At 30.8% G+C, this 13,838-nt stretch overlaps 1 protein-coding gene across 1 annotated transcript in view; it reads right to left on the bottom strand.

Moving 5' to 3' along the window:
• The window catches only part of LOC143042511 (uncharacterized), a 35,570-nt gene extending 22,286 nt beyond the window's left edge, over positions 1–13,284 (bottom strand). The window contains exons 1-4 of the mRNA XM_076214894.1: positions 13,002–13,284; positions 10,743–11,018; positions 9,601–9,900; positions 998–1,315 (exon numbers count right to left, since the gene is read on the bottom strand). Coding sequence (XP_076071009.1) covers positions 998–1,315; positions 9,601–9,900; positions 10,743–11,018; positions 13,002–13,167 — 1,060 coding nt within the window. The 5' untranslated portion in view covers positions 13,168–13,284. The remainder of the gene's footprint in view (positions 1–997; positions 1,316–9,600; positions 9,901–10,742; positions 11,019–13,001) is intronic.
• Positions 13,285–13,838: the final 554 nt, after the last annotated feature.

Raw genomic sequence — 13,838 nt, forward strand, 5'->3', positions numbered from 1 at the left:
TTTATTTTTGTATTGTTATTTTGCTTTTGCTTCGCAACATATTGATAAGATATATGGTATACGTTTAGTGAAATCGGAGAAATTATCCTCGGAAAACAGTTAATTGTGTCGTCTGGCATATTGAATTATAATCTGAGTACATTTGATAAGTATTTACATCACTGAGTCGATGCCACTTGGCGGTGGACGTCGTCTCGTTCCCGCAGGTATCACCAGCCAAGTAATCAGCACTTAGGTGTTGACATGAATATCAATTATATGGTCATTTTGATAAATTTCCTGTTTACAAAAGTATGATTATTTTCAAAATCCAAAGGATTTTCTTAATCCGGGAGTAGATTTATTGGCACCACGTTTTGAAATTTTGGATCCTCAATGCTCTTCAACTTTGTACCTTTTTTTTTTTTGCCTTTATAATTATTTTGATCTTAGTGTCACTGATGAGTCTTGTGTAGACGAAACGCGCGTCTGGCGTATTGAAATATAATCCTGGTACATTTGATACCTATTGTCAATCAAATTACACAGATTGTAAGCTTGTTTGTTATACATTTACGATTCTTTTTTTACATGATATGGGTTATTTCGTGTCGTTCATTTTTAAATCAAAAAGAGTCTCGTACTATCATGTATGTGAATGCACTTTTAAAAATCTTAATCATATCAACCATATTTTATATAACATCATTTGATCTTAAATTTATAAGACATTTTTTTTAAATAGCTATCATGTAATAGGATTCATAAATTTATATAATACATTACAAAATGCAATAAATCTTAAAGGAGCAGAATAATATGGTATAATTTGAATTGATAAATATCTTGTCAGAACAAGGCGACATTTACAATTTGATTAATAATACAAAATGTAATATGTCAGTTGTACCGATAACTAAATAAAGCAATTGTTATTGTTTCATTTATTATGATTATGATGGACATTGAAATTTAAAAAAAAATGTAATTGACAGTTCAGATCATTTATTGATATTACCTTCCAAGATCTCAAGTTTTATAGGTTTACTATTACCGATTCCTACGTCATTCGAAGCACAACATATATAACTTCCAATATCAGTCATGGAAACTGATTTTATGGTTAGCGACGGTTTTTCTGGTGTACTGCCTGATTTCCCTGGACTTTTGGAATTTATAGAATAGCTTGTTTCCGTCGTGTGTTTCATCCAAATCACACTGACTATATCTTTTATTGAATGAATTGTGCATTGCAGAGTTACAGACTGTCCAAGTTCTACCTTGTAATTTGGAAAACGTATCTCGACGTCAGGAATATCAGAATCTGCTGTTTCATCTATTTATAATAAAAAGGTAGAATTCATATAAATGTTCTAGGTTATTAAGCAATTAATGAATGTTTCTTTCCTTGTTTTTGACGTTTTGTCAATTATCCGGAATCCTCTAGTGTTTTCCATATACATATAGTGCAAATAAAAACTCTGCCTGCTAACCTCTACACTTCTTTAAAAAAATTATGACATATAGTTTAAGGGGCCAAATTTAAAAATCCCATAATATCTGTGTTATTTCTTCATAGATTTTAAAAACGATAAACGTTGCGAATTTTAAATGTATTAAAAATATAAAAAGCATCCTCTTCTGCCAAATTTTCATTTAAGAATTGAATGCTTCTTTTTGTAATTTTATTGGGGTGTAAAAGCTTTGACTGAAGTACATTTTGTATTCTAAAAATGTGCGCACGGTCAACGCTTTTACAACCCTTTAAAGTTACAAAAAGAGGCATTCAATACTTATAATTACATTTTTTAGCTATGATCATGAAAACACGAATTTTATATATTTTTTTATTTAATTCGCCTGTGCACTTTATTGTTGGACCACGTGTTAACATGAATGAAAATTTGTATTGAGCAATGCAACTGCTTACGGAATAACACGTGATGTGCAGTTAGCCAATCACAATAAAGTATTAGAATGAAACATAGATCTAATGTAATTATTTGGTGATATCTCGATAAGCAGGACTCAGACCGTTCAATATTTATGTTTATTTTGACTTCTGTATTTCCACTTTAAATATACATTTTTTTACTATCAGTTTATAACCGTCATTTTTTTTTTTTTTGAAACAGAGGAACGAACATCTGAAATATTTTTTGTTGAAATGATTGCGTTTTCTTAGAGAGAAGTACCAAAAACGCATACTAGTAATTAACTAAAAAAGATATAATAGCCTAAATTCAAGATTTCGTTGATTTTAATAAAAAACATCTTCTGTTTCTAGATATTATAAAAAATGGATTTCTATAGTTTGTTTTTATGCTGTGCTTAAACCACTGTCCCAAGTTAGGGGAGGTTATGCCTTCAAACCAGTTTAACACATTTAATATTTGTCTATATCCGATACATTCCTATTTGAAAACTGTTTGACATAAATTTAACCTTGGTTTTAAAAAAAAAGATCTAGTATGATTGTGCATGGGACAACTCTTGACAAGAGACCAAATCACAGGGAAACTAATAACTATAGGTTACCGTACGGCCTTCAACAATGAACCAATCGTATATTGCATAGTCAGTTATAAAAGGTCCCGAAATAACAAGTGTAAAATAATTCAAACGAGAAAAAATAGATTAATAAGTGAAAGGGAGTCAAACCAATGTATAGAATTTTACCTAAGCTTCACACAAACTACATGTAGCAAAATTCTGCTAAAAAAATGATCATGGAAACCAGCTTTGAAAGTTGTACCCCAGCCGTTTTGTTTACAAATGACTCATTATTGGTATTTGATTAAAAGGGCTTACTGGTTTTGATTGTTTCACAGTTCGTCTTTTAAAATTTGTGACAAGATGTAATGATAGCTTCACTTGTGAGTCTTTTTTAGACAAATCACGCGACTGGCGTAAATAATTTCGATACATTTTGATAATGTGTTGTCAGTTGATGGTGTCCATGAAGCATATTCTAATTTTTAATCTGAATTTGTTCACATAATCGACAATCAAATATCAATAAAAAGGAAGGTCAATAGTATGACATGGATCCTTTATGAGTAAAGTTATCAAAATGAGAATTCACATCAAATAATGTATTTGTACAAGAATCTTCAAAACAAAAGTGATAGTAACAGATAGCTGTACATAACACAAAAAAAATATTGTTTCAATAACTAAAAATACCTCAATTATAACATACCCTTATGAAAGGAATACTGGTGATCAAAAATCAACAACAGGTAATTCCTCTTTAAACCATTTGTATCATATAAGTCCAGTCAAACTAAGATTTAACCTCAAATTAATTGCAACAGAAAATGTTTTAGTTCTAATCTATAGCATTGTGCCATTTATAAACAAAGAAAAAAGTCCTATAAAATCTAACTTGAGGAAAACTCAAAATCAGCATTTTTAATTTCCTATGTAATTAACATTGGAAGGGGAGATAACTCCGCAAAAATGAGTCTTTTTTGGTCAGTTTTTGGTTGATTTTCTTAAAATTTATGTAAAGAATGATACTTTGATGGGATTATAAGTTTGTATTTGACTAAGTTATATAATCTTCTACTCATGAAATGTACAAAATCGAAGTGTTATGGGTAGTTTTATTTTTTTCGTGCATTTTGCATTAAATAAATTGCAAATTTAAAGCTTTGTGACCATTTTGAAAAAATAATGTGAAAATTTGGTATTGTTTATATCTGTATATTATATTTTTTAGCATCTTACTTATCTAAAGGAACTTTAAACTACGAAAGAAGAATACATGGTTAATTATTTTTATTAAATTTGAGATTTTTAACCTTGACATGTTGGAAAATTCAATAAATAGTCAACTAACAAATTACGAAATCTAGATTATAGCTTGATAAAAGATATGAAAAAACCGTTAGAGTTGTTTTTTATACTCTAAAGACCGCTAACAAATCAAGAATTATTACATTCTGATGAATAGAAGCGGTAAAGTTATAATTTGTATCAATTTTTATTGATATTTTTGCCTTTTTTGCAAGAATTATTTCCCTTTTCAATGCGAATCTCCATAGGAATTTTAAATGGGGATTTTTTTAGTCTTCCGCACGTAAGATTTTATGGGACTTTTTTCTGTGTATATTTGGGGTATAATGCTAAAGATTAAAACTTAAAAATCTTCTGTTGCAAATACTTTCAGGTTTGGGTAAAATTTATGCTAGATTGACTGGACTATATAGAACCATTAAATCAAACAATGACATGAAAATGATAAAAAAAAAAAAAAAAAAAAAAATTATCCTTAAGATACATCAGAAATTTTCAATATTTTTTTCTTAAATGCAGCTATAGGAGAAAAAAAAACAAAAATGGAAAGAATCAACATAGTATGACAATAATTGAAGGCAATAAACTGAATATGATCAATTTTTTTATGGACGATTTGTGAGTTATACAAAGGTATAGTTTAAAAGAAGAAGAGCTAAGGGGAATGACAATAGTTCACAAAACATGGAATAACAAGTTATTATATTTCCTAAATATTTTTAATAAATCAATCAAAGGTTCAATTATTTAAGATAACCTAGAAGCAGCTCAGATATCCCCACTGTTCAAATATCACTCTCTAAATTGAGGTTGGGACGACGAACGCCAAGTAATGAGTAAAACTCACTTGCCCTTTGGGCCAGGTGAGCTAAAATTAACATATCCAAGTGAAATTCAAAACAGAAATTTCCTAATCAAATGGCAAAATTTAAAGCTCAAACACATCAAATAAACTCATCAAAAATACCAGGATTAAATTTTAAATAATACGCAAGACGCGCGTTTCGTTTACAAAAGACTAACTAGTGACGCTCGAATAAAAAAAAGTTAAACAAAAAGAGGCCAAATAAAGAAGAAAGTTGAAGAGCATTGAGGACCAAACGTCTTAAAGGTTTTGCCAAATACAGCTAAGGTAATCCATTTCTGATGTAGAAAAGCCAACACGAAGGGGGAAAATGTACAAAAAAGTGATATTTTAAGTCAAATAAATTGGTTTCTTGTAAATTTAGCGAAGGCTTATCCTACCAATTTCAAGCTATAACCATTAAGACAATAAAAATCAAAACCAAGGAGTAAACAATGACCCAAAAAATAAAGGACATTTTCATCAACAATTATAAATAATAAATAAGAAACAACACGAACTCCACTAAACACCGAGTGTGAAATCAGGTGCTCCGGAAGGGTAACCATTTTCTGCACCGTATACGGCACTCGTCGTGTTATTTCTTAGTTCAGTTCGGTAATGATGGAAGGTTATTATGACTGGATATGATTTCTGACACACTTTTGTCATAATGCCCTATCAGCATATGATGGCGACCGTGAAATTTCTTAAGTGATGACCTTAATTTGATTGATTCATAGCCCTGTCTTAGCAACTTTTAAGAAAGCTGTATTCCTCGTTCAACAAAATCAACATACTTTGATCTAGCTCTAGGGTAACGTATCAATTGAGATACATATACTCCATATGCTGGTCCAGTTGAGATGTTGCTACACAGAAATGGAAAGTTGACTATGCGAATTAAAATCATCGTGCATAAATGTTGGTATTCAACCTACCATCAGTAGTCATTTCGAGAAAAAGGTCTAAATATGAAGCAGATTTATCTGTTTCGGTAGTATTTTTAATTGCAAGTTCACTTGGATATATTAAATGTAAGTGATCACTGAATCTATTATTATTAGGAGACAGTACATCATCAATATACCGAAAGGAGAAATTAAAAGACTGTGCTAATTTCTTTTCTCCTTTCTGTACAAGCCCTGCTTTATAGGAATACAAAAACAAATCTGCAAGTAGAGGAGTGCAATTGGTACCATTGGGATTCCAATAGTCTGGTGGAAGACCAAACCTCCAAATTCAACAAATATGTTGTCAATTAAAAAGTCCAGCATGGCAGTGATATCCTCTTCGATGTATTTTCCGCCCAAAACTAGATATTTAAAACGTCTAGTGCCCTTTTTGTTAAAGAAACATAAGCTGACGAGTTCTTTCAGTCGAGCTTTAAGTTTCGTTTGTGGAATAGTGGTATAAAGAGTTGAAAAATCAAAGGTTTTTAATGTTGGTACAATGTTTTAATGATTGCGATTGTAAATTCACCAATAACTCTTTTGAATTTTTCAGTATCCACATCTGATTAACACCACTTCTTGAATATGCCGTTTCGGAATATTTTTCACGTCGTTCTTTGACTGCAGTGAGTATGGCAGTAAGAACTTTAGAAAGGGTTTTTAGTGGAACACTTATATGAACCTGCAATATATCTTTCCTTATAAGAATTCTTGTGAAGCTTAGGAATACAATATAAGGATGGAAGATCCTTGTCTTCATCCTTTAATTTGGATTAACACCAAAGGAGATTAGAACCGATTCATGGTTTTCCAGAATCTCCTGCTTCGTAAGCGTACTTAGTAAATATGTAGGATTTCCAAGTGTGTTATTTATCACGAGTTCCTTAATCAGGCAGTCAATCTAGTGTTTCTTGCAAACAAAAACAATATTGTTTGAGGCTTTGTCAGCTGGAACGACAACATATTTGTCATGGAGACAAGGCAACTCCTCTATGACCTGAGGGTCTTTAAAGATGGAAGCAGTTTTGGTGCTCATTGACCCTTTAAGCTTACTTACTCTTATCTGAATCAAGGACCTCACTGATTTTATCCACTCCGAATGAGTGTCAACCTCAACCTTTTCTCTTTTTGCCCAGTCTTTTGCATAACCCTCAACAGAATACATTAGTAGTTTTGCCTCCAATTGATTGGCGGCTGTGGCGCCCTGTATTTCGAACCCTTGGACAAAAGTTGTCTCAACTTGTAGTAATTGACTATGTTTAGGTCTCCAGAAATTACATGGCCAGCATGATTATACACGAAATGGGAATGTGAAAAGGCACAATAAGGTTGTTTAGCTTTGAGGTCATCAAAATTTAGATTCTGTAACACTTTTTTGTGATTGAAAATTCTAGATGCAACAGGGTTGGTGTAGCAATACGATACTATAGGAGAAGAGTAAACAAAAACATACCCATAATAATTTGACATACAACTTAACGGGATACTAGCTAAGAGATATAGAAAGATGTGAAATATCATTTGTTTTGTTCTATCAATGAATAATGAGAGTGTAAAAATGAAATAATAATTCTTTGTTTGCAACCAATTGGGTTTAGTTTTCAAACTCATGCCAAGAAAGGCAAAGTATAATTTGCTATTTATTATTCACTTGCAAGTGAATGCTTCCCCCTCATTGAATCCGTATTCCTGTCAACTGCAATTGAAGCAATCATATAGAGGCACACCGTTTGTTTGTTGTTCGAATCAATCTCCAACAACTCATTCAAATTATAACGATAATTGGCATATATATAAAAACTACAAATGAAATCAAACAGATCTAGAAAAATTAAATTGCACGAGTTCGCTATCTGTTTATGTTATGTTCATGTTTACTTCGAGTGATGTGAACGTTGGCAGTCATTTGAAGACCTCGGTCGTACATAAGATGCCGTCTAGAATATGCACGAAAAATTGATTCTTATTATCGAGTTTGTGCATCGTAAATGGATTCTGTAAGATTTTTTATAATAAGAATATACGTTTTGCATGTTATATATCAAATATGGAAATTTAAGTCAGATCGGTGAACATGAACTTAACAGCTAATGCCCCTCTAAACGGAAATCATGTGAAGAAAATATTAAACCATTTGAAAAACTATAGATTCGGACTGAAACTTAAACAATCACTATCTAAAAATATGTAAAGTGACAATTAGATATTCTAAAACGAAATTGTAAATATTTAAACTGGCTAGACAGGTTAACAAAAACAGTATAGCATTCATTCTTCCTTTTGAAATTTTACTATTGTGTAGTTATTAAGCAGACATTATACTTTTAAAATGGAAAAAAAATAAGAAAGAGCTCTTAGATTCATATTTATGACGACTATGGTAGGTCATACGAAAACTTCTAAAAAAAGTCAAGATTGCTTTCTTTAAAAAATGAAAGGAATAAAATAAATTGCAACAATTATCTTCATAATGTAATTGATACTAAAATTCAGATGTAAAAATGTAGGTCACAGAAAACAGTAGAATATCCAAGTATTACAACTACCAATTACGGTTTGAGATTGTTTAGCTAGTATCTAATGCTACACAGATCTAGAATGAGCAGCATTACTATCGTAGAATTCAAAAATTGGTACAAACATGGGATCCAAAAGCAGCTCATACAAGTGCATTTTGTCTTATATACTTTATCTATACGTCATTTGTGAGTTTCTTTGTTGAAACTGTTATCTATTTTTTATAGTGATTAAGATTATCTTACAATGCTAACTGTTGTACCTTATTTTTGAAGTTTTCCCGTTCATGTGTGTTTGTTTCGCTCAGACATTGTTGTCATTATAATGGAATTCAATGCGACTGTCATGCAAGTGAGATGTTTAATCGTCCATTTTCTAAACAAGGAAAGGCATGTACCATGTCAGGAATATGGCAGCTGTTTTCCATTCGTTAAATGTATTTGAGATTTTTATTTGAAATTTTTATAAAGGACTTTCCGTTTTAAATTTCACTTACAGTTCGGTATTTTTGTTAGTCTATTTTTAATTCGTAATTTAAAAATAGGAAATGACCATGCAATTACCTACTGAAATACTTATCAGCACAGTAAGTGTGCATGTAATAGTATTTAATATAATACAAACAACTCGGACGGTTATATTGTAGAACTCAATCTGAATAGAGAATTTGTATTGATTTAGTTATGAATATATCTCAGTTAATTCAATATTATAAATGAATGAACAGTTAAATAACGACTTTTTATAGCAAGAAAACGAGTGCGGTGTGTCCATTCTTCAAAATATTTTGGTTTAAATGGCATGATATAAACTACAGTTCAGCAGAGAAGTTAATATTTTATAGTTTTTTTAATTTCGACCCCCATCTGCCTTAAGTGTATAGATATATTCGTTTTTATATAGCCTTTTAACTTTATTCTAAAATAAATAAATTTGGTGTATTTACTGTCTTCTGATTGGTTAAAAGAATTAGCTTTATTTTCAATATCATCAATTTTTATGGCGACACGCCCACTTTAACGTTGTGTATTCATACGCAAACATCTGTGTACGTTGTTATTCGTCTTAATATACATCTTTGAGCCTTATTTTTGATAGAAATTTATTTATAATGAATGGTAATAATTTATTTTGAATTTATTGAACCATAATATTTTTGACTCTTCACATTTAACATAATTCAATGTGAAGAGTCAAAATTTAATTTTATGGTTCAATAAATTCAAAATAAATAACAGCCGTTCATTTAGTATCATAAAAGGAAAATCGAAATTGCAACGTTCAAAATTCAAAACATATTTAGAATATTTAATTCTTTAAGTGTACAAAAATGAACTAACAAATAATTTTAAAGAAAGCTGAATGTTCAAGGCTATATGCAAACTTTACTGGGAACGATAAAGAAATTATATATGAAAATGGTTAGAAATGTATGTGTATTTGAAATTCAGTTGCATCTGAGAAAACAATTATCTTCAAATAACGTTATCTGGTAGGTTGACAAACCTGATACAACTGTAACCTCAATAGCATCGCCTCGTCCAACGCCTGCCTCATTTTCGGCAAAACACTCATATACTCCTTCATCCGTTTGTCTAATGTTATCCAGAACCAACGATGGGTTGTCAATAGTGATTCCATTAAATCCTTTTGAGCTGTGATGTATAGTTTTTGGGTTGCCTTCTGTGTTTTTTGTCCAATAAATTCGGCTTATAGAAGACGATGAACGTACATCGCATGCAACTTCTATAGTGTTGCCGAGTTTTGAAGTACATCTTCTTTGCTTCATAGTTATAAGTGGGGAATCTTTAATCATAGTAATTGATAATAAATATATTGATGATACAACTATTACTGAACTATTTACGTAAATTATTAATGTATTGCTGGATAAGTAAGGATTGGGTACATTGTTTTGTTCACTTATACAGAAGATTACTTTCAAACAACACTGGGTTGTTTGTTTTAATGTTAGCTGTTTTATGCTTCTTGCAAATCTTAAGAGTTAAATCATTGTTTTTTTATAGTTTGTTCGTATGTTTTGCTATTAAACCGCTGTTTTAGTTGAGGGAAGGCTGAGTGCTTACAAAAATGTTAACCTAGCTGCATACTTTTTTAGTGTACGAGGTCCAAGTCATGAGCCGGCCATTCAGTAGTTGTCATTGGTTGCTTTTTTTTTTATTTGGTATATGTTGGTTTTTTTTTTTAACTTAAATCAGTACGTTTTAATTGATTCACTATTTGTCATATTAAAACTTTTTATTACTGACTATACGATAGTATTGCTAAAGGTCGAACGGGTGAACTTTTATTCAATTGTTGTCTAGGTTCATAATGTTTATTTTTTAACATAGTATGTCAAACATTGTTGATGAGTTAGCTGCAATCAAATGATTATTTTCCTTTGATTTGCGTAGTATTTGTTAACAATTTTGATAATTCTAGTCAGTCAATTTGTACAGCATAATACTAAATGAACTTATCAATGCTTTGCAAGTTTTACGATTCGTACATGTACAATATTAGTTCAATGCCAGAAAAATAAACAGTTAACATGCGTATTATTTTAATAATAATAGAAGACGGTTGGCACCAAACTGTATATAGATTGTTTTTTTAAATATCGAAAGAAACCATATAATATTTACCTAATTGTTGTCTTACTTCATCGACCAAGTCTTTTCGATTAAAGCTGTCAAGTATGGCTATAAGATGATATATTAAATCTGGATTTTCCTTATTCTTCCTTATAAAGCGATTTAAACATTCTTTGATTTGAGCCGATGTATTCTCTGGATACTGTTTTGAAATTTCTTCGAAATCTTCCTCTTTAACTGCGTCTAATTTGATCATGATGTTTCTCCATTCATCCCCTAGCTGTTGACTTATGCAAGTAATGGTTTCTTCAGGTATATAGTCTTTGTCTACATGTTGTTTGGTAAAATTATTTCAAAAGAATTAGCATCAAATTCTGAATTTCTATGATCATGACTATATCAGAAGTATTTTCTTAGCGATATCCAAAAAATATATTTTTCTTCAGACCAATTGTCAAGATTTATGGAAGTGTTAAATAAAAATACAAATATTTGTTTATATGCGGTAAAATATTGTTATCAGATAAACCAAATTTATAAAACCTATTGGGTTTTCTTTCCTTATTTACTACACTAGAGGAAAACTTAGTAGGTTTTTTGTAAGTGTGTGTATTTCATGTGTTTAGTTTGTCTCAAAGTGTATTACTAGCCCAGTAGTCAGCACTCTTGTGATGACATGAATTATCAGTGATAGTGTCATATTTATAATGTAACTGTTACATATGTTATAACTTAATTGGTACGATATATTTGGTTTACAGTTTTATTTAGAAGAAACAACGACAAATCTAGATAAAACATATAATTATCTATTAAATTACTTCCATAATTTGATATTAATTAGTATTGTAATTTTCATTGTTATTGATAAATGCTATATGAGTTTTACAAACCTAATCTTGAATTCTATCCTAATTCTTTCCTATTTTGGTGATTTTGTTTAGAAATTCAAATGTGACGTCACTTTGTGCGTTTATCGCTTTGGCTAACTCGGCTGTGAAATTTTATGTGCTGGCTTACGTTGTTTTATGTATCCGTTTTTATTCTGTAGTTAGTCACCTCTTCGGTTTTATCATGTATATCTATCATGTCTATCATATAGTCATTTAAAAAAAAAATATGTTTGCAAAAGTATGAAGTATTCTAAATAATAAGGATGTTCTTATCAAAGGCATAAAACCCTAACTGTATTAGGCACAGCTTTTTTGAACTTTTGGACCTAAATGCTCTTCTACTTTGTTCTTGTTTTAGCTTTCGAACTTTTTTCATCTGAGCGTCACTTTTTAGTCTTGTGTGGACGAAACGCGCGTCTGGCGTATTAAATTTTAAACCTGGTACCTTTTATTAGTTATTTATATTCGTGTGTTTCTCTGTCCTATATGTTCTCCCCTTTATTTGAATTGTAGTCCTGTCATGTATTGTTGTCATTTTAAGTTATATTTAGCATTGCCATAAAAGCGGAAGGTTTGGCATGGCACAAAACCAGGTTCAACCCACCTATTTTTTTTTAAATGTCCTGTACAGGGAAATGGCCATTGTTATATTATAGTTCGTGTCTCTGTGTGTTACATTTTAATGTTGTGTTTCTGTTGTGTCGTAGTTCTCCTTTTATATTTGATGTGTTCCCCTCAGTTTAAGTTTGTAACCCGGATTTTTTTTTTAATCGATTTATGAATTTCGAACAGCGGTATACTTCTGTTGCCTTTATTTATACACACTTTTCCGAAATACAAAATGCTTTTCGATCTCAGGAATGGAATACCTTAGTTTTGAAAAAAAAAACATTTAGAAATTCGGGTCCTCAGTGTTCGTCATCAACGTCGTACTTTATTCGAACTGTTAATTTTTTTTTAATTGAGCCTCACTGATGTGTCAATTGTAGACCAAACTGGCATCTGACGTGTCAATCCTGGTATCTATGATGTGTTTATTTGAGATGAAACAAAGTTCTGTGGCTCTCGAATTTGCCCCAAACCCGCGCAATTTCAAAGCCGTGATGTTCTATACTTAACCGTATATGAAGGTATGTATTGAAAGTTTAAAGTTTTAAAACAAAACACAAAATGTCAGACGTGTTCATGCATTTCCTGATCTTTGAAATAGGGAATTAAACCCGGTTTTATATTTACATGTAGACAAACATTTCACTTGTATGACAGTTGTATATAATTCAAACTGGTTTTGTTAACTGTATCCAAACATAAAAGTAAAACTAATTTATTCTGTAGATATTTTCTATAATCATATAACCCTTTTTCCTGAATGTTGTAACATACTAAAAGCCCAACAAAATATCTTCTAAGATCTTACCATTTACTATCAAAGATATATCAATGCTAAATCCAGTCCCAACAGAATTTTGTGCGCAGCATTTGTAGACACCTGCATCTGTAGTTTTTGATATTTCAATTTTCAGTGAGGGATCATCTATGCTGCACCTGATTCTTTGTGTCCTGAAGCTGAGTTGTGTGATCATTTCACCAGTTTTCTTAGTCCAACAAACATTTTCTACCTCTGGATATGCAGTGACAAAAACTACTAGGGACACTGGAAAGCCACATCGCACTACATAGGTTACTGCTTCTACATCTATTTTTGGTTTTTCTGACAATTAAAGAAAAACATACAGTATAAAAAACTATGTGTCTTGAAATGAACTACTCCTAATAGTAAATTATATTATACTGCTTCCACAATAGCAAAGGGGTCGCTATTTTTCATGCATTTGTGTTCCCACAGATATGACATGTATTACTTTGATGTGTTTTAGTTTTTGATTTTTACCATTTTTCGTAAGGACTTTCCGTTTTAAAATTTTCTCTGAGTTTGGTATTTTTTGTCATTTTGTTTTTTTCTTACTCAACTATTGTAAAGTAAACCTGGTAACTAGGAGATAATTGCTTTCAATAAACCATTTCACATATTTTTCTGTTTCTATTTAGATATAGGAACTGCATATAAAAAGTTATATATGTTATATATTGCGGTTTTTTTAATTAACCAGTAGTATCATGTTTATATACTTTTCTATTTTTAAAAGTATATACGAATCAATCCTTCACATTATTGGTTCAGGTACACGTGTAATCTTTGATTACTTTTGTTTTATCTTTTGAAAGCTTTGTATGACATTGAAAATTCATTGTC

The sequence above is a fragment of the Mytilus galloprovincialis genome, chromosome 1, assembly GCF_965363235.1.
Source record: "Mytilus galloprovincialis chromosome 1, xbMytGall1.hap1.1, whole genome shotgun sequence".
Taxonomy (NCBI): domain Eukaryota; kingdom Metazoa; phylum Mollusca; class Bivalvia; order Mytilida; family Mytilidae; genus Mytilus; species Mytilus galloprovincialis.